Source organism: Rutidosis leptorrhynchoides, chromosome 4 (genome assembly GCF_046630445.1).
Source record: "Rutidosis leptorrhynchoides isolate AG116_Rl617_1_P2 chromosome 4, CSIRO_AGI_Rlap_v1, whole genome shotgun sequence".
NCBI classification, from domain to species: domain Eukaryota; kingdom Viridiplantae; phylum Streptophyta; class Magnoliopsida; order Asterales; family Asteraceae; genus Rutidosis; species Rutidosis leptorrhynchoides.
The window spans coordinates 299,050,104-299,075,168 of NC_092336.1; the positions used below are offsets into that span (position 1 = coordinate 299,050,104).

General features: G+C 33.1%; 1 protein-coding gene across 1 annotated transcript; it reads right to left on the reverse strand.

Annotated features, from left to right (window-relative positions):
- Positions 1–542: 542 nt before the first annotated feature.
- Positions 543–23,861, reverse strand: LOC139841677 (uncharacterized). The gene is made up of 5 exons (XM_071831880.1): positions 22,995–23,861; positions 21,256–22,947; positions 1,429–1,670; positions 1,061–1,224; positions 543–826 (listed from the first exon to the last, which is right to left on the reverse strand). Exons 1-5 carry the CDS (start codon positions 23,859–23,861, stop codon positions 543–545), a joined length of 3,249 nt encoding a protein of 1,082 aa, XP_071687981.1.
- Positions 23,862–25,065: the final 1,204 nt, after the last annotated feature.

A 25,065-nucleotide genomic window follows, 5' to 3' on the forward strand; every position in this document is an offset into this window, starting at 1 on the left:
TTATATTTGCAAGTACTTTTATTTTTATAGCGCTTTCATCAGTTAATATTCATAACACGTACTTGTCCTTTGCAATTTCCAACTTTTATTATCGTGCACATAATAAGTATGTACTTTTGCGAAACAATCTGCATGCGTATATGTTTATACGTTATGAACCTTCTAAGTCCGCCAAAACGATCCTTAGGCAATCAATTAGCATTGCGAAGCATCTAAGTATGGCAATATCAAACACTTAGGATTTTTAAATTCCTATCATTTTCTGCAAAAGTGGGCAATGTCATCACTTTGCTTATGCAAACATTGCGAAATTCCTTACCATTATGAAACAAGATACAAAACATTCCATAAGCATTTGGTATTTCGCAAATAAACTCTTTCCATATTCTTATAAGTGTCAACTTTTAAAATGCTTACGAGTGTGATCAACACTTGCAACAATTAAAAATAAAAACACCTAAAAATAATATCAAGCATAGATTTTTCTTTTAATTTCGCACTTCACATATATGTAACTTTGCCTTCTTATGATTTTCGCAAAATTACGCATAGTATCGTTTTAATAAAGCCGCATGCCATGCATTGGGCAAATTTCGCCCTTCCATATCTGCAAGCTTATAAGAACCTGCCGCGTTAACTGCCACAACTTGATAAGGACCCTCCCAATTCGGTCCTAGCTTGCCAAGTTTTTCTGCTCTAATTGAATCATTATTTCGCAACACCCATTCGCCAACATCAAAAGACAAAGCACACACTCTTTTGTTATAATACTTGGCAATTTGCTGTTTGTTATTTGCCTCTCTGATAGCAGCCATTAACCTTCTCTCTTCAACGAAATTCAAATTCTTGCCCAATGTATCATCGTTTACTTCTTCTTCAAAGTTAGCGACTCTATGCGTTGGCACAAGAATTTCAGCAGGTATTACTGCCTCAGAGCCATATACCAAACTAAAAGGTGTTTCCCCGGTGCTTTTCTTGAAAGTAGTGCGATGTGCCCACAACACATTGGGTAATTCATCTACCCAACCAGTTCGCTTTTCGCATAACCTCTTTTTAATACCGCTTACAATATCACGATTGGTTACTGCGCATAATCCGTTAGCCTGTGGATGCGCCACTGATGTAAACTTTTGTATTATATTCAAATCAGTGCACCATGTTTTAAAAGGATCTTTCGCTATTTGCGCGCCATTATCACTAACCAACTCGCGCGGAATACCGAATCTGCAGACAATGCATTCCCACACAAAATTTCGCACCTGCACACCAATGATAGTGCGAACCGCCTTAGCTTCAACCCATTTTGTAAAATAATCAATTGCCACAATCAGAAACTTGACATTGCCAGGTCCTGCGGAAAATGGTCCTACAATGTCAATAGCCCACTTGTGAAATGGCCATGGCGAATTAACAGGAATCATATCATGCCTCGGCATCCGATTCTGCGGAGCATGCCTTTGACAACTTTTACATCGCTTAACAATTTTCGCAACATCGCGATATAGTGATGGCCAAAAGTAACCCATCCGCATAATTTTCGCCGCAGTAGTTTTATAGCCTGAATGCAACGCACAAGAACCGCTATGCACTTCTTCAACTATCATTTCTGCCTCAATTGGTCCAACACATCGCATCATAGGAACACAGTATGATTTGCGATATTGATAATGCTAAAAACGAACATATATTTCATAGCATTATTCCTCAAGAAAGACAAGCTTTTAGTTGCAATTGTTCTATTTACAAGTGATATTCGTTTAAATAATAAAAGGTGAAGACAAAAGACAGATTCGACGAATTGAAGACGCAAACGACCAAAAAGCTCAAAAGTACAAAATACAATCAAAGAGGTTCCAATTATTGATAAGAAACGTCTCAAAATTACAAGAGTACAAGATTCAAAGCGAAAAGTACAAGATATTAAATTGTACGCAAAGACGTTTCGAAAATCCGGAACCGGGACCAGAGTCAACTCTCAACGCTCGACGCAACGGACTAAAAATTACAAGTCAACTATGCACATAAATATAATATAATATTTAAATAATTACTAAAATTATTTATATATTATATTTATTTATATAATCCGTCGACAAGCTAGGAGCCAAGGCTTGGTGAGCTGTAAATACAAACTCCGCGACTCGCGGAGTTTGAAGGCAAAAAATGCCGCGAGTTGCGGAGACATCCTGGACGAAAATTCCTATAAAAGGCAACGCAGTTTGATCGTTTTTAATATATATAAATCAATCTCTCTCTATATATGTATACGTAATATTTATATTTATATTTTATATTTATATTTTAATTTTAATTTTAAATCCTAATAATAAGGGTATGTTAGCGAATGTTGTAAGGGTGTAAGTCGAAATTCTGTCCGTGTAACGCTACGCTATTTTTAATCATTGCAAGTTATGTTCAACCTTTTTAATTTAATGTCTCGTAGCTAAGTTATTATTATGCTTATTTAAAATGAAGTAATCATGATGTTGGGTTAATTACTAAAATTGGGTAATTGGGCTTTGTACCATAATTGGGGTTTGGACAAAAGAACGACACTTGTGGAAATTAGACTATGGGCTATTAATGGGCTTTATATTTGTTTAACTAAATGATAGTTTGTTAATTTTAATATAAAGATTTACAATTGGACGTCCCTATAAATAACCATATACACTCGATCGGATACGATGGGCGGGGTATTTATATGTACGAATAATCGTTCATTTAACCGGACACGGGAATGGATTAATAGTCACTAGAATTATTAAAACAGGGGTGAAATTATGTACAAGGACACTTGGCATAATTGTTAACAAAGTATTAAAACCTTGGGTTACACACAGTCGATAACCTGGTGTAATTATTAAACAAAGTATTAAAATCTTGTTACAGTTTAAGTCCCCAATTAGTTGGAATATTTAACTTCGGGTATAAGGATAATTTGACGAGGACACTCGCACTTTATATTTATGACTGATGGACTGTTATGGACAAAAACCAGACGGACATATTAAATAATCCAGGACAAAGGACAATTAACCCATGGGCATAAAACTAAAATCAACACGTCAAACATCATGATTACGGAAGTTTAAATAAGCATAATTCTTTTATTTCATATTTAATTTCCTTTATTTTATATTTAATTGCACTTCTAATTATCGTACTTTTATTGTTATTGTATTTAATTGCACTTTTAATTATCGTACTTTTTAATTATCGCAAGTTTATTTTATCGCACTTTTATTTATCGCAATTTCATTATCGTTATTTACTTTACGCTTTAAATTAAGTCTTTTATTTATTTAATATTTTACATTTTGTTTTAACTGCAACTAAAGTTTTTAAAATCGACAAACCGGTCATTAAACGGTAAAAAAACCCCCCTTTATAATAATAATATTACTTTTATATATATTTGTATTTTTATAAATTAAAACTAATATAGCATTAAGTTTGATTAAAAGATTCCCTGTGGAACGAACCGGACTTACTAAAAACTACACTACTGTACGATTAGGTACACTGCTTATAAGTGTTGTAGCAAGGTTTAAGTATATCCATTCAATAAATAAATAAATATCTTGTGTAAAATTGTATCGTATTTAATAGTATTTCCTAGTAAAATTTAAACTATTTTATATACACCTCGCATAACATCAAGTATTTTTGGTGCCGCTGCCGGGGAACATCTGGCTTAAAAGCCGAAAGCGCAACACTAAATAAAAAAAAATTTATTTTTAGTTGACTTTTATAAAAATACGCTTTTGTAAAAATACGTTTTAAATATTCAAAAATATAAAAAGAAAAACAAAAATATAAATATTTTTAAGAGTTTGTTAAATATTTAAGTTTTATAAAGTTTCTTTATTTTTATTTTATAAAAAAATATAAGTTTTATTTAAATATTTTGTGTTTATTTAAAATATAAAAAAATTTTAAAAAACGAAAAAAAAATATAAATATATATAAATATATTTTTTTTAGATTTTTATAAAATATTTTATTTCTATCTTAGTTTTTAAAGATAAGTTTTATTTAAATTATATAAATATTTTAATTAAATTAAAAACAGAAAAATAAAATATATATATATATATATATATATATATATATATATATATATATATATATATATATATATATATATATATATATATATAAATAAAAAAACAGAAACCGAACGATTTTAGCCTGGTACACGTTTGAAAATACAAACCCCGTGACTTGCGGGGGTTTTTAACTGGAAACACCGCGACTCGCGGAGCCCTCTGACATGGGTTACACAGAACCCTAATCCTGCATTTATTACGGGTTTTTATTATTATTATTTAAATTAAACCCTAATTAGGGTATTTTTATTATATAATTTAGTTTTTATTTTTATTTTGTATTTTTAGTTAAATTAGTGTAATTAGTTTATAAAATTAATAGTTTTATAAAATAAATAATATAAAAATAATATTTTTATAAAAATTGTACTTTTTACAACTTTTAGTATATTTTTATATTTTGTCTCTTTTTAATTATTTTAGCGTAATATTTGTATTTTTCGCTCGTATTTAGTTTTAAACTTAGTTTTTGCCATAGTTATTTTTATTTCTAGATTTTTAGGCTTTGCCGTAAAACCCCTTAAGTGCTTTTTCTTTAGACTAAGATTTATGTGCTTTAGAATTTTGCGACGCCTTTTTAAGTTTTAATACCTTTTTAAGATATTGCCATTTGGGATATAGTTTTACTTGTAAGATTTAATACTTTTAGAAGCAACTTTTAATTTTTAGTTTTTAGTGCATTTTTAAGTTTCAACACGCTACTTTCTTATTTTTATTTTTCGACGCGCTCTTTTTCTTTCTTATTTCTCGCTATTCTAGTTTTTAGGACATAGATTTTTATTCTACTTCTTATCTAAATTTCTTAAAATTACGAAAATTTATTTTAAGTGGTTAAATTGATAGACATCAAAATTTTCTGGTTCGTAGTAATAGTTAGATTTGTACGTGGACCGGGTTATTGGAGCCAAACAGTACTCAATTATATTGAGACCAAACGAATCCTGCCCCTCTGCTGCATCTTTTGGCTATTCGAAACGTGGGCAAAATCAGAAAAGTCTATTAATTGGATAACTTATAGAATTTTTCTTTCCTTTTAAAAACTAATAGGATATTCAGTGAATGCACCGAGCAAGACGTTCACCACCTTTTGTACGTTCACCACCTGTAACTAGATCAAGACATCTAGCAAATATTACCGCCGTTGATTTTTCTTTAGAATCGTCATCCAGTCGACCAAGTACTCCAGTTCAAATTTCCGATAATCCATTTTTTGAACCCGACCTCACAATTGAGAATCCGGAGAATATTCAGGGACAATTCGTAGATCCTGAACCATTAATTTTTCCTCCGGAACCACCAATCATTCAAACAGAGATTGTTGAGGAACGAACCATTAAATTAGAATCCTCTAGTGATTCAGATTCAACAAATTCAATTATGGAGAATCTGGAACCTTTAAGTATAGAAGACCGAATGAGAGCTAAACGCACTGGCCAAGGTCACGCAATTACTCATCCAGACATTAATGCGCCAGATTATGAAATCAAAGGAAAAATTCTACATATGGTGACTAATCAATGCCAATTTAGTGGTGCGCCGAAGGAAGATCCAAACGAACATCTTCGTACCTTTAATAGGATCTGCACACTATTTAAAATAAGAGAAGTTGAGGATGAACAGATATATCTCATGTTATTTCCATGGACTTTAAAGGGAGAAGCCAAAGATTGGTTGGAATCGTTACCTGAAGGGGCGATTGATACATGAGATGTTTTAGTTGAAAAATTTCTTAAACAATTCTTTCCGGCATCTAAAGCCGTAAGACTTCAAGGAGAAATTGTTACGTTCACACAGAAACCGAATGAAACTCTATATGAGGCGTGGACAAGATTTGGAAAGTTATTAAGAGGATGTCCGCAACATGGTTTAGACACCTGTCAAATAGTACAAATATTCTACCAAGGATACGACATCACTACAAGGAAAGACATCGATATAGCAGCTGGTGGTTCCATTATGAAGAAAACCAAAACTGATGCTTATAAAATTATTGATAACACTGCTTCCCACTCACATGAGTGGCACCAAGAAAAAGATATCGTTAGATTATCTAAAGCAGCTAGAGCCGATTCTTGCCATGACTTAGATTCCATTTCCGCAAAGATAGATGCTGTCGAGAGACGAATGGAAAAGATGACAAAAGATATCCACTCAATACGAATTAGTTGTGAGCAGTGTGGAGGACCACATTTGACAAAAGATTGTCTCAGTATTGAACTAACAATGAAACAAAGAGAGAATGTTTCATATCTAAACCAAAGGCCTGGAAATAATTATCAGAATAATTATCAACCGCCAAGACCGATCTACAATCAAAACCAGAATTATAATCGAAATATTCCATACAACAACCAACAAGGTCCTAGCAATCAACAAGTATCCAATAATACTTACAATCAGCAAAGACCTAATTTTCAAAACAAACCACCACAAACCGATGATAAAAAGCCGAATTTAGAAGATATGATGACGAAGCTAGTTGAAACTCAAACGCAGTTTTTCACATCTCAGAAACAAACTAATGAACAAAATGCTCAAGCATTTAGAAATCAACAAGCTTCTATTCAAAATTTGGAACAAGAAGTAAGTAACCTAGCAAGGTTAATAGGTGAAAGAAAACCGGGAAGTTTACCTAGTGATACAAATGCTAACCCCCGGAATGAAACAGCTAAAGCCATTACCACAAGAAGTGGTACAACACTTAAACCACCTGAAATACCTGTAACTTCTGATGAAGCTATTCCTACTCCACAAGAACCACAACCTGAACAAGATAAGAAAAAAGAACCGGTAGTTGAAAAGGTTAATGAAGATAACACAGTTAAGGCTAAACCTTATGTTAAAACATACCAACCACCACTTCCTTACCCGAGTAAAATGAAAAAAGAGAAACTTGAAGCCGAGCAATCCAAATTCTTGGATATGTTTAAACAAATAAATGTCAATCTTCCTTTCATTGATGTGATTTCAGGAATGCCTAGATATGCTAAATTCTTGAAAGATCTAATCTCAAATAGAAAGAAAATGGAAGAACTCTCGGCTGTTACTATGAATGCTAATTGTCCAGCAGTGCTGTTGAATAAGATACCAGAAAAATTATCTGATCCAGGAAGTTTCACAATTCCATGTTTTCTGGGTAGTCTTAGTTCAATAGAAGCATTAGCAGACTTAGGTACTAGTATAAATTTAATGCCGTATTCACTATACGCTAAACTAGACCTTGGAGAATTGAAACCAACAAGAATAAGCATACAACTAGCCGATCGATCAATAAAATATCCTAGAGGGATAATGGAGAACATGCTAGTTAAAGTTGGTACTTTAGTATTTCCAGTAGATTTTGTTGTTCTGGACATGGAAGAAGATTCTCAAGTTCCTCTCATATTAGGAAGACCATTTTTAAACACGGCTAAAGCAATGATAGACGTGTTTGGTAAGAAACTGACCCTAAGTATAGAGGACGAGAGTGTTACCTTTTCAGTTGATAGAGCAATGCAACAACCGAAATGTAGAGACCCGTCCTAATCCATCCGGACGAAGTCCATATCGATTACAAACGATTCACAACAGTTGATTACATCGCGAGGTAATTGACCTCTATATGATAAATTTTACAAACATTGCATTCGTTTTTAAAAGACAAACTTTCGTTACATCGACAGTTGACAGGCATGTAAAGCATTTCATAATATATCCAAATATAATTGACTTAATAATAATCTTGATGAACTCAACGACTCGAATGCAACATCTTTTGAAATATGTCATGAATGACTCCAAGTAATATCTCTAATATGAGCAAATGCACAGCGGAAGATTTCTTTCGTACCTGAGAATAAACATGCTTTAAAGTGTCAACCAAAAGGTTGGTGAGTTCATTAGTTTATCATAAAGAATCATTTCATAATTTTAATAGACCACAAGATTTCATACTTCCATTTCTCATAATCATACGTCCCATGCATAGAGACAAAAATATCATTCATATGGATTGAACACCTGGTAACCGACATTCACAATATGCATATAAGAATATCCCCATCATTCCGGGATCCTCCTTCGGACATGATATAAATTTCGAAGTACTAAAGCATCCGGTACTTTGGATGAGACTTGTTGGGCCCGATAGATCTATCTTTAGAGTTCGCGTCAATTAGGGTGTCTGTTTCCTAATTCTTAGATTACCAGACTTAATAAAAAGGGGCATATTCAGTTTCGATCATTCAACCATAGAACGTAATTTCGATTACTTGTGTCTATTTCGTAAAACAGTTATAAAAGTTGCGCATGTATTCTCAGCCCAAAAATATAAAGGGTAAAAAGGTAAATGAAACTCACAATACTGTATTTTGTAGTAAAAATACATATGACGACATTGAACAATGCAGGGTTGGCCTCGGATTCACGAACCTATATCAACACATTATAGTATAAATCAATTAAGTTTATATATTTGTTATGTATTAATTATTCTTATAATATATTATGATAATTATTTGATATTTAATTAATGTTATATCAATAATATTAGTTGAAACATAATTTTATGTAATATTAGTATATTTTATGTAATAATATATTTACATATATATCTTTTGTTTTGTAAAATTAATAATTGTAGAAATACCTAAGGATAATAATAATAATATTAATAATAATAATAATTTTTAAAAGTATAAAACTACCTTAGGAGTCAGTTTTAAAAAAATTGCACCAAGCCGGGCTCGAACCCGAGACCTCTCGCTCACTCATCAACACCCTTAACCATTCCTCCATTTCAGTTTTTCTGATTTATAATACAAACCCAAATACTTATCTATTACATGTTTCAACCCACTTCATCTTCTTCACCAAAATCTAAACAATCAAACAACTTCATTCTTAATAGTCAATCATCAAAATGGTTTTAGGACTTCTAAACAAACATGAAACAAAAAATAAAAATGTGTTCATGATATAAAAAAAATGAGGAAAAAAAAAACAAAAAAAACCTACTGCTTGCTGGTAGCCAAGAAAAAAAAAATTTTGTTTTCAATTTTGAGTTCGTTTTGGACAATCTTTACAACATGAAACATGTTTCAAATCATTCCTAAAAACTATTGAAATCGTCAATTGAACTTAAAACATCAAAACAAGCTCTAATTTCTCCAAGAACAAAACAGTTGACTTTTGACAATTTAACTTTGACTCGCAAATTCGAATTCGTTATCAAGAATTGGAACTTGAGATTTTGCAGGAAGTTTAAGTAAATGATTCCTAACAACTCTACATTTTTAGTTTTTGAAATTTGTTTCGAATTCACGTTAGTGTATATCACTGTGAAGAACTCAAGAACTCAAAAATTGATTTTTAGATTAAGAGTGTTATAGGTTATGATTACAACATGAATTGTGTTGCAAATCATTCCTATAATCTTTATGGATCATCAAATTAACTGGAGATATCAAAACAAACTCGAATTTGATTCAAGAACACTTAGTTGACTTTGAAAACCAAAACTTTAACTCTCAAATTAGAAATTAATAGAAAGAATTGAGGATTGAAAACTTACAGATAGTTTAGATAGACGATTCCTAACATGACTGCATTATTACATTTTAAAAATTTGTTCTAAATCAAAATATGGTGAAAAAGATGAATGTACAGAGTGTCGAGCTTATTTTCTGGTTTTCTTTGTGTTCAACTCAAATTGCAGTTTGTAACTTATATAGATTGATTAGGTACATGATTTAACAGTTAAATTGATTTTCAATTGATTTGTGAAGTAGACTTGTAACAAACTGGAGACATGAAGTACGTAAATTATTTTCATGTGAAGAAAAAGAAAAAAAAATTGATAGTTACTTCTAACAGAATGGGATTCCCTATTTTTATTTTTAATAAATATTAATAGTAAATACCCTAATAATATTAATAATAATTCTAATAAAATAACTAAATAATATTATAAAAATGATAATAAATAAAAATAAGAATTCGTTTAAATCATAAATAAATTTTAATCTTAATTATCTTGTACATTATTTTACATTTTCAATTCAAATGATTATTTTGTATTTTATTAATACAACTTAATATGCACTCTTATATTTATATATGTATATATATTTACATATTTATTTACACACAATTGTTCGTGAATCGTCGGAAATAGTCACAGGTTAAATGAATCTATATAAATAGTTCAAACATTTCGAGACTCAACATTACAGGCTTTGCTTATTGTGTTGGAACATATAAAGATTAAGTTTTAATTTGGTCGGAAATTTCCGGGTCGTCACACGAAATCTGCAGATGATACATGTTATTATATTCAAACTATAGATTCACATGCAGAATTATTAGAAGAATTTCCAGAATTACAAGGAACAGGAGAATGTTCTTTAGGAGAAGGAATTGAACCAATTGATGAAGCGGAAATGTTAGCTACACTAATAGCTAATGGATATGAACCAACAACAGAAGAAATTCAAATGCTAAAAGAAGAAGACAGATATCGATATAAATCATCGATAGAAGAACCACCGACATTAGAGTTAAAGCCACTTCCAAACCATTTAGAATACGCTTATTTACATGGTGAATCTGAATTACCTGTAATAATATCGTCTTCTCTTACTGAAAATGAAAAATCACAACTCATTTCTGTGTTGAAAGCTCATAAACCAGCCATTGCATGGAAGATTCATTTTATTAAAGGAATAAGTCCTTCGTATTGTACACATAAAATCCTTATGGAAGAAGGTCATAAAACGTATGTGCAACGCCAACGAAGACTAAATCCTAATATGCAAGATTTTGTTAATAAAGAAATTATTTAACTGCTAGATGCAGGTTTAATTTATCCGATCTCTGATAGTCCATGGGTAAGCCCAGTTCAATGCGTGCCTAAGAAGGGTGGCATGACTGTTATCACAAATGAAAAAAATGAGCTTATTCCTACTAGGACTGTAACAGGATGGCGTGTATGTATTGATTACAGAAAATTAAATGACGCCACCAGAAAAGATCACTTTCCCTTACCTTTCATTGATCAAATGTTGGAAAGATTAGCCGTAAATAGTTATTATTGTTTTCTTGATGGATTTTCCGGATATTTTCAAATTCCAATAGCACCCGAAGATCAAGAGAAAACCACGTTCACGTGCCCTTATGGTACTTTTGCTTACAAACGCATGCCATTTGGACTTTGCAACGCCCCTGCAACCTTTCAAAGGTGCATGATGGCGATTTTTCACGACATGATAGAAGAATGCATGGAAGTTTTCATGGATGACTTTTCAGTCTTCGGTGATACATTTGAATCATGTTTAGTTAATCTTGAACGAATACTTATTAGATGCGAACAATCAAATCTAGTACTTAATTGGGAGAAATGCCATTTCATGGTTAAAGAAGGCATCGTTCTTGGTCATAAAATTTCAAAGGAAGGAATTGAAGTGGATAGAGCTAAAGTAAATGTAATTGCTAAACTTCCATATCCCACCAATGTTAGAGGAGTTAGGAGTTTTCTAGGGCATGCCAGTTTTTACCGACGTTTCATAAAAGATTTTTCTAAAATTGCCACTCCTATGAATAAACTCCTAGAAAAAGATGCTCCATTCATCTTTTCAGATGAATGCATCAAATCTTTTAATATTCTTAAATAGAAACTTACTAATGCACCGATCATGATAACACCAAATTGGAATCTACCGTTTGAACTAATGTGCGATGCAAGTGATTTTGCAATGAGAGCCGTTTTAGGACAAAGGATTGAAAAACGATTTCAACCTATATATTATGCTAGTAAGACGTTACAAGGAGCACAAAAAAATTACACAACTACTGAAAAAGAACTCCTTGCTATTGTCTTTGCTTTTGACAAATTTCGTTCATATCTCGTTCTAGCAAAAACGGTGGTCTAGATCGACCATTCTGCTCTTAGATACCTATTTTCGAAACAAGATGCCAAACCAAGATTAATACGTTGGATCTTACTCTTACAAGAGTTCGATATTGAAATCCGAGATAAAAGAGGAGCATAAAATCTCGCCGCTGATCATCTTTCTCGTCCTGAAAATCCCGAATTAGAAGTTCTAAATGAATCGGCCATACAAGACAACTTTTCTGATGAATATCTATTGAAGATAGATTATAATGAAATTCCATGGTTTGCAGACTATGCAAACTACTTAGTATGTGGATTCCTTGAAAAAGGATTATCGTACCAAAAACGAAAGAAATTCTTCAGTGATATAAAACACTATTTATGGGAAGATCCACATCTGTTTAAAAGTTGTCCAGATAGAATAATATGCCGATGTGTATTCGGAGATGAAGCTAGTAAAATCTTAAACCATTGTCACACAGGACCAACAGGAGGGCACTATGGGCCTCAACTAACAGCAAGAAAAGTTTATGATGCTGGATTCTATTGGCCTACAATTTACAAAGACGCACACCTTCTTTGCAAATCCTGTGATGCTTGTCAAAGGGCCGAAAAAATAAGTCAACGTGATGAAATGCCACAAAATGTCATTCAAGTATGTGAAGTATTTGACATTTGGGGTATTGACTTTATGGGTCCATTTTCAAAATCTCATAATAATCTCTATATTCTCGTAGCCATTGATTATGTATCTAAATGGGCGGAAGCACAAGCTCTCCCAACTAACGATGCATGAGTTGTAGTCAACTTCTTAAAACGTATTTTTGCAAGGTTTGGAACACCGAAAGCTTTAATAAGTGATCGGGGAACTCATTTCTGTAATAATCAACTTGAGAAAGTTCTTAAAAGATATGGAGTAACTCATAAAATCTCCACTGCATATCATCCACAAACAAATGGACAAGTTGAAAATACCAACCGAGCTTTAAAACGTATTCTAGAAAAAACCGTAGGATCAAATCCGAAGGAATGGTCCATTAAATTGGAGGATGCACTCTGGGCTTTTAGAACAGCCTACAAAACTCCAATTGGAACCACACCTTTTAAACTCGTTTACGGAAAAGCATGTCATCTTCCAGTAGAAATTGAACACAAAGCATTTTGGGCTTTGAAGACTTGTAATCTTGATTTACATGAAGCTGGAGGTCTACGGTTAAGTCAACTAAACGAATTAGAAGAATTAAGACATGAAGCATACGAAAATTCATTAATCTATAAAGAAAGAACAAAGAAATGGCATGATAATAGAATCAAAAGTTCAAAAGAATTTAAAGAAGGAGACAGAGTTCTTCTTTTCAATTCACGATTCAAGCTATTTCCTGGAAAATTGAAATCAAGATGGTCTGGACCATTCATAGTCAAAAGAGTTTTCCCATACGGAACGATAGAATTAATAAATTCAAATGGAATTGAATTTAAAGTTAATGGTCATAGAGTTAAACATTACATAGATAGTTCAATGGAAGTTGACAATGAAGTTAATCACAATTTCGATACCACAGCTAACTAAGTGTGGGGAGAATCAAGTCTTTTAAAGGATAATATGTATTTCTGTTAGAGTTAGATTTTATGTTTTTGTGTAGTTCTCAAAAATGGAACCCGAATGGTCTTTCCCTAGCAGACCCTAAAGAACTAGTCTTCTCCCCCCATTCTGAATTTTTATTTTTTTTAGGTTTTTACGAAATGAAGACTTCCTATGAACTAAACCATGGTCTAATGCTACATGCTTTGATCACTAAACGTAATAATGACACACTTCCGAGTGAACTAGTATCAGTAATCAGAGAAAGATTGGACGGAGTAAGAAAAGAATCCAGATGCGAAGATAATAAGTTACAATTTGGTAAAGGAAAATCAAAATCCGCAGCGAAAAGAAGAGCACGACACCTAGAAAGATGTCACAAATGCGGAAAATGGTCACATGGAGGTAAATGTTCAAATAATCAAATCTATTCAAACACCGAATTTGTTACTTTATGCAGAGACGGACCGTTCATATGTTTAGAAGAAAAAACACTGAATGCTCGAGGTTACGCCTAAGTAGTCATGGAAAATCAATTAAACCGACTATCTTATGAATGGGATAGATCATATCACTAAGAATACTATCTCACATATCTGTACAGTTTTTATTTTTATTTTTATTTTTAACCTTTTGATAATAAACGCTAATTTGTTCGCTATAAAGTATTAAATTGGTATTGAATAAAATTAGGTTTGGCGACCGAAATTATTGATATCATACAAAAATTTTTTACATCACTGCGAAATTTAACGTTTATTCTTAAGGTATAAATATCTTAAATCAATCAACCCAAAATATTTCAGAAATTCGTCATGAATTAATATATAAATCTTAAATTAATATTGTGAACTTTGTAAAATCAATATATTTAAGTTTGTCAATATTTGAAAAATTAATATTTTTAATATAAGTTTGTATGTATAAAAATAAAAATATAATATAAGTTTGGTGTGAATTTTTAATATTATGCATTTTTAATTAAGTTTGGTGTAAATTTTTAATTTTATGCATTTTTAAATTTAAGTTGTGTGAATTTAAAAACAAAAATTTACTTTATTTCGTTAAGTTAAAAATATGATTTTTAAAATTCGTCGTGAGTTGAAGACTAGGTCTTTGAACCGAAATTGCTTTACCCGAGGGAGGGACGAGAACTTTTATTATCATTATTTTTAATCTTATTGAATTAAAGTATGCCAAAAACAGTAAAAAAACCCAAAAATCTTAGCTTTTAAAACAAATTTTAAAATTTTGTCGAAGGACGGACTAGGACATCGATCCGAAACGACCTCATCCTAAAATAAAGGAAAACAAAAATTTAAATTTATTTTATATTTGTTTTATAAGTTAAGGCTTATTAAAAAAAAAAAAAAATGCCGCGACTCACGGAGTTTGAAGAACAAAATCACCGCGACTCGCGGAGAGACCAAAATTCAGGAAAAAAATATATACGCAGAACTGATCAGTCCCAACACAAACACTCCAAATAACTGCGAAAAACACCCGAAAAACACACCACAAAATCGAATTTTTTCACCATTTTTCATCAAATCTTTCACAAAATCATGTTTAGAAGGATGCTATCAAGGAATTACTCAAAGAAAACGGTAAATTTCTACACCAAAACACCCTTTAATCCGAAAATTAGTGTTCTTGAGCAATTTTATACCCAATTCGATTTTGATGCTTTTTAGTGTAATTATGCTTAAATTGTTTATGTATTATGCTTGTATAACCTAGATTGATGCTATTTAACATGATTAGAAGCCTTAAACTTCAAATTTTGAGAAATCTAGGGTTTGTGTTCTTGAGCAATTTGGGGCTTTTTGATATAAACATGTTATGGCCGATTTTTTTCATGAATTATTGCTAAATTAAGTAGTGTAACATGTTTAGGTAGTTAAATGATCCAAACTTTGAGCCTAAACATGGTTTTTGAGAATTAAAGTGGACTTTTTCAAGTCTAAAATTCATGAACTTGATTTTTGAGAGATAATGCCATTTGAAACTTGTTTAATTGCTAGTAATGATTATTTTGACATGTTATTTGAGTTGAATGCTTATGAACTTGGTGAACATTTTCGTATATGCTTATTTGAAAAAGTGTAGATTTGATAAAAATATGAAAATGAGCATAAGTTTGATATAAATTGGATATGTCATTGTAATTATTTTGATTGATGATTTTGCTGACACTAATGCATATTTAGATGCACAAAAATTGTGTTTGATGTGTTTTGCAGACTGAAAGGGGTGAATCTTCATCCCAAGCTTGCAATGCTCCTCCTGAGAATGCGGAACAACAGGATGTTGATAGCTATTATAAACAAGATATACCTCATCCAGTTATGACATTTTCAGATATGCACTTGGAAGATTTGCACCCGAACTTGAGATTTGACAGACGTTGGATAGATTATCCAAAATACCAAAGGGGCTTGCATACTCTTCATTCTAAAGTTGTTGAAGTACCTAGGGTAATAGAATGGGGACCATTAGAAGCTGTAGAATTGGCCGGGCCAATTAGAGAATTACTTACACAGAGGTATGGTAATTCTACTTTTAATAATTGGGTACGATTATTCAGCATGTGTAGACCTGTATATAAAGTATGGTGTGAAGAATTATTGTGTAGTATAGAAATAAATGATCGGGTAGTTAGTTTAACCGATCGATCTTTTATTAAATTTCTGTTAGGAGGTTCGATGCACCACATGTCTTTACTAGACATGGCTCAGGCCTTACGTATATATACGCCTGAGGAGGTAGAATCTGCCGATTATAGAGGGTTGATATTGAACGGTAGGAAAATTGATGAAAATTTTGATACGCATGGTGTATGGAGTCAAATGACTAGCCATCACCGATTAAAAGGGGGAAATTACTCTTATTTGGATATAGATAGAGCAGAGTTAAGAGTAATTCATAGGTTTTTAGCCAATTCGATTACACACTGAGGTAAGAATAAGGAAAAGGTAAATGAACAGGATTTGTTTTACCACATGTGTATTCGAGACCCACAAAGCACTGTAAGTATACCTTATTGTGTGGGTTATTATTTATCAGCTATGGTTAGGGGCATGAAACCGCACAGTATAATAGGAGGTGGTATATTTATTACTTTGATTGCTGAATATCTCGGTGTGGATATAAGTCGGGGGGGATTATTAATCGAAGAACCAGAACCCCACGATACAATTGGTTTAAATGTATACCATGGTACTAAAGTTTTGAAGAGGCGAAATAACGCCGCAGTACGATATAATGGTAGACATCCATAGGTTGAGAGAAACCAACAGCCAGGTAATGTGGGAGGGGGAAATGAAATGACAGAAATGCAAAGGTTTATAGCTTCACAAGAGTATGAAAATGCTAGACATAGAGCATTTGAAGATTGACAAGTTCATCAAAACCAAATCATAGCTCATTGCCAACATGTAGGTAGAAACTATATTCCTACTCCATCGCCCGTATTTTCTCCCTGGTCTATAGAGATCCAACCACCGTATCCTACGTATAACCCAGCCGAAGCATTTTATAACACATATGGTTATGCATGGAACCCCTACTGGTATCAATATCATCCCTAGTCTACTTAGTTTTATTTATTTTATTATTTGTAATGTTGATACATTTAATACTTATGTTAATATTGTAATAGTTTTTATAATTTTCTAACTTTTATTATTAGATTTTAATAATTTTTGAATGTGGGGTAATATACCAAACTTCAAAAATATATATATATGTTTGCAGTTTATCTTATGTACACAACAGGGTAAAACAACGCATTTTCAAAGACTGGCATTAAGTTCAGCAAAAGCAACTAATTTTGACGACAAGATGCAAAATATATGTGAAATAACAACAAGACGGAATGAACAAATGATATGCACCATTTATCATTCAGAAAACAAACGCCAATATGTTTGGAAACTTTGGTAAAATTTAATCATTTTTCTACGCTAATCACCCTCAATAATTTAAATTGTTACTGATTTCTTGCAAATGAGGGCATTGCAAGATCTTAAGTGTGGGAAGGGTTAATTTCTTTCGGAATTTTTAAAATTTTTATCTTAAGCACTTGGTTACCATTAAAAATACTAGTAAAGCAGTAGTTGTATTAGAATCTAGTGCTCTCTGATAACAAAGAACAACCCTAGTCTTATATACTGACTACCCAATTCTAGTAAAATTTTTCAAAATTTTCAATTAAATGAACTCAAAATCATGTTTATACATATTTATGAACAATAAAACTAGGTGTTAACACCGAAATTATTGTTACCTCGGAAAGGACATAAATTGAGAAACAAACCAAAATGTTAGAATTCATTTAAAATGGAATAGAGGACAATAAAAAGGAAAATAAAAGCCAAGTGTGGGAAAATTTACCAAGTTATTTTAAACATATGTCACATATTAAAAATACTTTTGTTTTGGACGATAATTAACTATTTTACCCGATTTACTGTAAGAAAGATGGATCTACACGATAAATCAATTCCATCATTAAAAGGAAGTAAAGTCTTCCGAAAAAGAAACGCGCTTCTTGATTTAGGTCAGGAAGTTGTCGTCCAGACCAGCTGTAGGTTGACGAAAAACCTAGAAAAGTCATCACTAAAATCAGCAGGAAATCCACGGACCTCAGCATCAAACAGGGTTGCCAAGTGGTCAGACTTATCCTAACCATGAGAGGATCTGTCTTGTAAAATGGGGAGGGCGCCGTGCAAATTAGCTGGATAAGACTAATGAATCAGATCCCCAGAAAGGATAATCTCCTTAAAGATCAAAAATCAGCTTTTAAGACTGATATTACTCAATCCTAGAGATTGACCTTAAAGTTTGAGAATTCAAACTCATGGAATTCAATGATATCTAAACTCGAGCTTGAACGAGAAAATATTTTGATCAAAAATTACAAACCGATTTGTTTTCTGAAAACCTATTTTCAATGCGTTCATTACCATTGAACGTAAAATCCTAGGAATTCACCTGGAATTCATTAGGTCACCTGAACCAAATCGGGTGTCAACCGTAAGAACGGTGGTTGCATAGCATGGTTAAAGATAGGACCTTGTGCCAGACCGACAAATTATAAGGGTGAGCTTTACTATTGCTCCTACAAAGGATAGTAATTGCGTCCGACACGTTATAGACCATAATCAAAAGCATTTCAGGGGACATTGCCTTAACAGTTGCTTGTTCAACGCTTTCCTTACAACTGGACGGTATTTTACCGAAAGGTAATATACGGAGCAAGTATACTGGACGTGTTGCTTTCCTAATACAAGGTTAGCAAGTGGGTGACACAAAACCAAAACTTTTGAGCCAAAATTTTCAAATCTAAAACCCACCAAACCCACAAAAAGAATTTGCAAACACCGGTGAAGGGTTATTCCGGAAAACTTATCTAGGGTAAAAGCTAGATTTAATTTTCCAAAGATCAAATGTTTTCATAAAGATCCAATTTCCTTAATGGATCTAAATTTTTATAGTCAGGTGGGACTGTAAACCATATCGTTACTACCATTGTTTATACCGCCCTATAGAAATCACTGATGTACAAAGTGTGAAGAATAAATAAGTGATTCTAGTATTTCAAGACTATATTGCTTGAGGACAAGCAACGCTCAAGTGTGGGAATATTTGATAATGCTAAAAATGAACATATATTTCATAGCATTATTCCTCAAGAAAGACAAGATTTTAGTTGCAATTGTTCTATTTACAAGTGATATTCATTTAAATAATAAAAGGTGAAGACAAAAGACAGATTCGACGAATTGAAGACGCAAACGACCAAAAAGCTCAAAAGTACAAAATACAATCAAAGAGGTTCCAATTACTGATAAGAAACGTCTCAAAATTACAAGAGTACAAGATTCAAAATGCAAAGTACAAGATATTAAATTGTACGCAAGGACGTTCGAAAATCCGGAACCGGGACCAGAGTCAACTCTCAACGCTCGACGCAACGGACTAAAAATTACAAGTCAACTATGCACATAAATATAATATAATATTTAAATAATTACTAAAATTATTTATATATTATATTTATTTATATAATCCGTTGACAAGCTAGGAGCCAAGGCTTGGTGAGCTGTAAATACAAACTCCGCAACTCGCGGAGTTTGAAGGCAAAAAATGCCGCGAGGTGCGGAGACACCCTGGACGAAAATCCCTATAAAAGGCAACGCAGTTTGATCGTTTTTAATATATATAAATCAATCTCTCTCTATACATGTATACGTAATATTTATATTTATATTTTAATTTTAATTTTAATTTTAAATCCTAATAATAAGGGTATGTTAGCGAATGTTGTAAGGGTGTAAGTCTAAATTCTGTCCGTGTAACGCTACACTATTTTTAATCATTGTAAGTTATGTTTAACCTTTTTAATTTAATGTCTCGTAGCTAAGTTATTATTATGCTTATTTAAAATGAAGTAATCATGATGTTGGATTAATTACTAAAATTGGGTAATTGGGCTTTGTACCATAATTGGGGTTTGGACAAAAGAACGACACTTGTGGAAATTAGACTATGGGCTATTAATGGGATTTATATTTGTTTAACTAAATGATAGTTTGTTAATTTTAATATAAAGATTTACAATTGGACGTCCCTATAAATAACCATATACACTCGATCGGATACGATGGGCGAGGTATTTATATGTACGAATAATCGTTCATTTAACCGGACACGGGAATGGATTAATAGTCACTAGAATTATTAAAACAGGGGTAAAATTATGTATAAGGACACTTGGCATAATTGTTAACAAAGTATTAAAACCTTGGGTTACACGCAGTCGATAACCTGGTGTAATTATTAAACAAAGTATTAAAATCTTGTTACAGTTTAAGTCCCCAATTAGTTGGAATATTTAACTTCGGGTATAAGAATAATTTGACGAGGACACTCGCACTTTATATTTATGACTGATGGACTGTTATGGACAAAAACCAGACGGACATATTAAATAATCCAGGACAAAGGACAATTAACCCATGGGTATAATACTAAAATCAACACGTCAAACATCATGATTACGGAAGTTTAAATAAGCATAATTCTTTTATTTCATATTTAATTTCCTTTATTTTATATTTAATTGCACTTCTAATTATCGCACTTTTATTGTTATTGTATTTAATTGCACTTTTAATTATCGTACTTTTTAATTATCGCAAGTTTATTTTATCGCACTTTTATTTATCGCAATTTCATTATCGTTATTTACTTTACGCTTTAAATTAAGTCTTTTATTTATTTAATATTTTACATTTTGTTTTAACTGCAACTAAAGTTTTTAAAATCGACAAATCGGTCATTAAACGGTAAAAAAACCCCCCTTTATAATAATAATATTACTTTTATATATATTTGTATTTTTATAAATTAAAACTAATATAGCGTTAAGTTTGATTAAAAGATTCCCTGTGGAACGAACCGGACTTACTAAAAACTACACTACTGTACGATTAGGTACACTGCCTATAAGTGTTGTAGCAAGGTTTAAGTATATCCATTCAATAAATAAATAAATATCTTGTGTAAAATTGTATCGTATTTAATAGTATTTTCTAGTAAAATTTAAGCTATTTTATATACACCTCGCATAATATCAGATATAAAATATCATTTTGAATGATATACATTGGTGCTCGCTCTCTTACTAGGTGAGCTTCGCGCTTATCAGTTGGCAAAACATCACCGCGAATGTATTGTAGGATTGGTTCCATCCAATTTGGCTGTTCCTCTTCAACAGACGCGACCGTTAAGTCGTTATCTATTGATTTGTTTGGCAATTCTTCAACCCAAACTTGTTTTTGAAAGTGCGAAAACGTTAGAGTAGCCAATTTACTCAATGCATCCGCCTTCTTATTTTGACTTCTTGGCACTTGCGCGAGTTCAAAATACTCAAACCACTCTGCCGATTCTTTTAATAACTGCAAATATTTCTGCATTGAAGAGTCATGCGCTTCAAAGGAACCATTAAACTGATTCGCCACTAACTGCGAATCTGTAAACGCCCGCAACTTAGTGATATTCATTTTTCGTGCGATATTTAAACCAGCAAGTAATGCTTCATACTCTGCTTCATTATTTGTGACATCAAAATTAAAACGCAATGCATACGTATGCTCTTCGCCACTTGGGCTTGCCAATACCAAACCCGCACCTGCGCCCTCTGCACATGAAGCACCATCAGCAAATAAATCCCAAGTTTCACCCTTTACCGGTTTTAATGCTGTCCGCTCATTAATCACCTCCAACTCTCCAGATATTTCTGCGAGATAATCCGCCATAACCTGGCCCTTTACAGCACTTTGCAGAAGATAAGATATTTGATATGCACCTAATTCCACCGCCCATAACGCGAGTCTACCGGATATCTCTGGTTTTGTTAAGACTTGCTTGACTGGCATGTTAGTTAACACATGCACCAGATGCCCCTGAAAATATCTTCTTAACCTTCGCGACGTTAGAATAAGTGCGTACACAAACTTTTCAATCGGCGCATAGTTTATTTCGCTCCCTGTAAGAGCTTTACTGACAAAATACACAGGCTTTTGTATTTTCTCCCTTTCCGCGATTAAAACTGAGCCAAAAGCTTCATTTGCCACTGATATATAAAGGTAGAGAATTTCGCCATCAATTGGCGCTGTTAATGTAGGCAAAGTTTTCAACAACTTCTTCATTTCTTGAAATGCAGCTTCTGCGTCGCTTGTCCAAACAAAACTTTTTTGCTTCAAGCAACCTTTTAAAGTTTTAAAAAATGGCAATTGTCTTTCAGCAGCTTTAGACAAGAAACGCGTTAGCGCAGCTAACTTTCCCGTCAAAATTAGCACTTCCTTAATCGTTTTTGGTGCGATCATATTTTCAATAGCCGCGATTTTCTTTGGATTAGCCTGAATACCTTGTTCCGTAACAAGGTATCCCAGAAACTTTCCTTCGGTCTCTCCAAAACTACACTTTAGCGGATTAAGCTTCATGTTTATCTTTCGCAGTGTATTGAATGTTTCGCGCCTATCTTCGATAATTCGCTCCTGCGTTGTACTTTTGATTACTAAGTCGTCCACGTAAGCCTCAAAATTACACCCAATTTTCTTTTCAAACACGGTGTCAATCAAACGTTGATATGTCGTACCCGCATTGATTAAACCAAAAGGCATCATTATATAGGAAAATATGCTTTTGCCCGTATGAAAAGCAGTTTTGTCTATATCTTCTTGAGCCATTGGGATCTGGTGATAACCTCTTGCCGCATTCAAAAAACATTTATACAGAAAAGCGTGCAACGATTCTACTTTTAAATCAATTTCTGGAATTGTATAATTATCCTTAGGACATGCTTTATTTAAATCCTTAAAATCAATACACATTCTCCAAGAACCATCAGGCTTTTTTTTACCAAAACTGGATTCGCAATCCATGATTGATATTGGGCTTCGCGTAAAATTCCAGCTCTCACCAATTTTGTGACCTCTTTGCATAGCCACTTCACGCGATCTGGGGCCATGCTTCTACGCTTCTGTACCACAGGATTTAAAGCGGGATTTACATTAAGTCCGTGTTCCGCAATATTACGCGGAACACCAGTCATATCATTTTCACACCAAGTAAAAACATCCATGTACTGCACAAGTAACTGCACAATTTGTTTCTGTGTGTCCGCACTTAAATTACTTCCCACTTTAATTTTTTGCTCGGGGTACGCAGGATTAACCACTACCATATTTTCCGTGACTTCCGCAGTTTCTTGAGCTGCACTTTTTACATTAATAGCCGCACAAATAGGCACCTTGCTTGTTGAATTTATTGTTGCGACACCTTTTCGCGTTGCAAATTTAATCATGCCATGAATTGTAGATGGGACAATTCCGAGTTTACCTAAGGCGGTTCTTCCTAACAACATGTTATAGCGAGATGAGGTTCGCATAACATAGAAATCTATCCGCGCTCGGCGCACTAAACCATCATCATTGTCATCAACAAGCTCAACGTCTAAGGGCAAAACACCCATAGGAAATGAGGATTCTCCTGCAAAACCGGTCAGCGAAGCCGCGGTTGGTTTTAAAGTTACTCTGATACTCTCCGACAGTTGAATAAAACATTGCTCGTAAAGAATATCAACGCTACTACCATTATCAAAGTGAACTTTCATGTTTGTGATTCCATTTTCCGCGATTTTGCACGATACAACTATCGGCATTTCAGAGAAATCCTCGCTCTGCATTTTTGGAAAACTAATTGGCACAAATTGCCAATTTTGATACATTCTTGCCGACTTTCTCTATTTTCCTCTTTTTTGAGCATTTGTTTGAATGGCGATATTGCTCATTATTTCAATTAATCTAGCAATTTTCCACCAATTACAAACGTATTCGCCTGTGAATCACCAAAATAATACACGATCAGAATTAAACAAGGCAATTAATCTTTTGATAGCACAAATCAAAAAATTTCAAGTTTAATTCGTAAAACGTGTCCCACGGATGTCGCCAAATGATCGATCCTATATCAAGTTATTACTTAATTAAGGATCGAGTGCAATAATAAGATGGTGGATGGGATGTTTGATGATTATTTTGGGCCCCGATGATCGTCTTTCACTTTAACAATCAAGTGATCAACCACCCTGACCCGGTCTTAATTGTCAATTAGCATAATTCACCTTAGTGCAATGTAGAAATCCATTGGGCAAGGTCACAAGTGAAAATCACAAAGGCTTGGGCAAATGGCAGAGAATCAACAACCCATAAATGAGAGGCCAAGCTCTCTATTTATAGTATTCGAAATATCCGCGATCTGCGGTTTACTTAACTATCCGCGGAAACTTAGCGAAATACATCGCAGTCTTTTACTGACGCGGAAGATGATGAGCACTCTTTACTTTTCAGCGAACATTCCATAACTTTGGATTGTAGTTCGCGCAACCCTGCTTTTTGGTTTTAGCAAACAAAATATACATATACAATGCTATGTATATGATCAACCATGTCCCTATCTTGATTGCATTACCTTGGCTCGATTATGATTGATACTTGGGTGTAGTCAAAGTGAATCACAAGAACCAGAGCAATTGTACATAATCAACAACCTAAAATGAAAGGCCAAGCTCTCTATTTATAGGTTTGGAATATCTGCGGAATCAATGTTCGCGCAAAAGCATCAGATCCGCAATGTTTATGCGGGACATCTTCGCAATCTCAAATTATGCGCAAAACTGCAATGTCTTGGCGCGATGCGTAGTTGCTTATTTATCTACGCGATTCTAATTATATTTTTATTTGAATTGCCTTTTGCACTTAAAATATACATATATATGCCTATATATATGATCAAGTCCCCCAATTTATTGTGTTATATTTACGCAGAAAATATAACATAATAAACTCTAAAAAATGTAGTTAAAAATGCATTTCTCAAACGGTCCGCAAAATTTAATTCGTTATGCAAATAATATTGCGTCTGACAAATTG

Bases quoted from the DNA above. Each gene is read 5' to 3' on its own strand.
- LOC139841677 (XM_071831880.1), bottom strand. From the start codon at position 23,861: ATGTATCAAAATTGGCAATTTGTGCCAATTAGTTTTCCAAAAATGCAG. The intron at 1,671-21,255 runs GTAAGAGAGCGA...GTTCGTTTTTAG, and splicing joins ATAAGCGCGAAGCTCACCTA to CATTATCAATATCGCAAATC. The intron at 1,225-1,428 runs GCATGATATGAT...CATTGTCTGCAG, and splicing joins CCGCAGAATCGGATGCCGAG to ATTCGGTATTCCGCGCGAGT.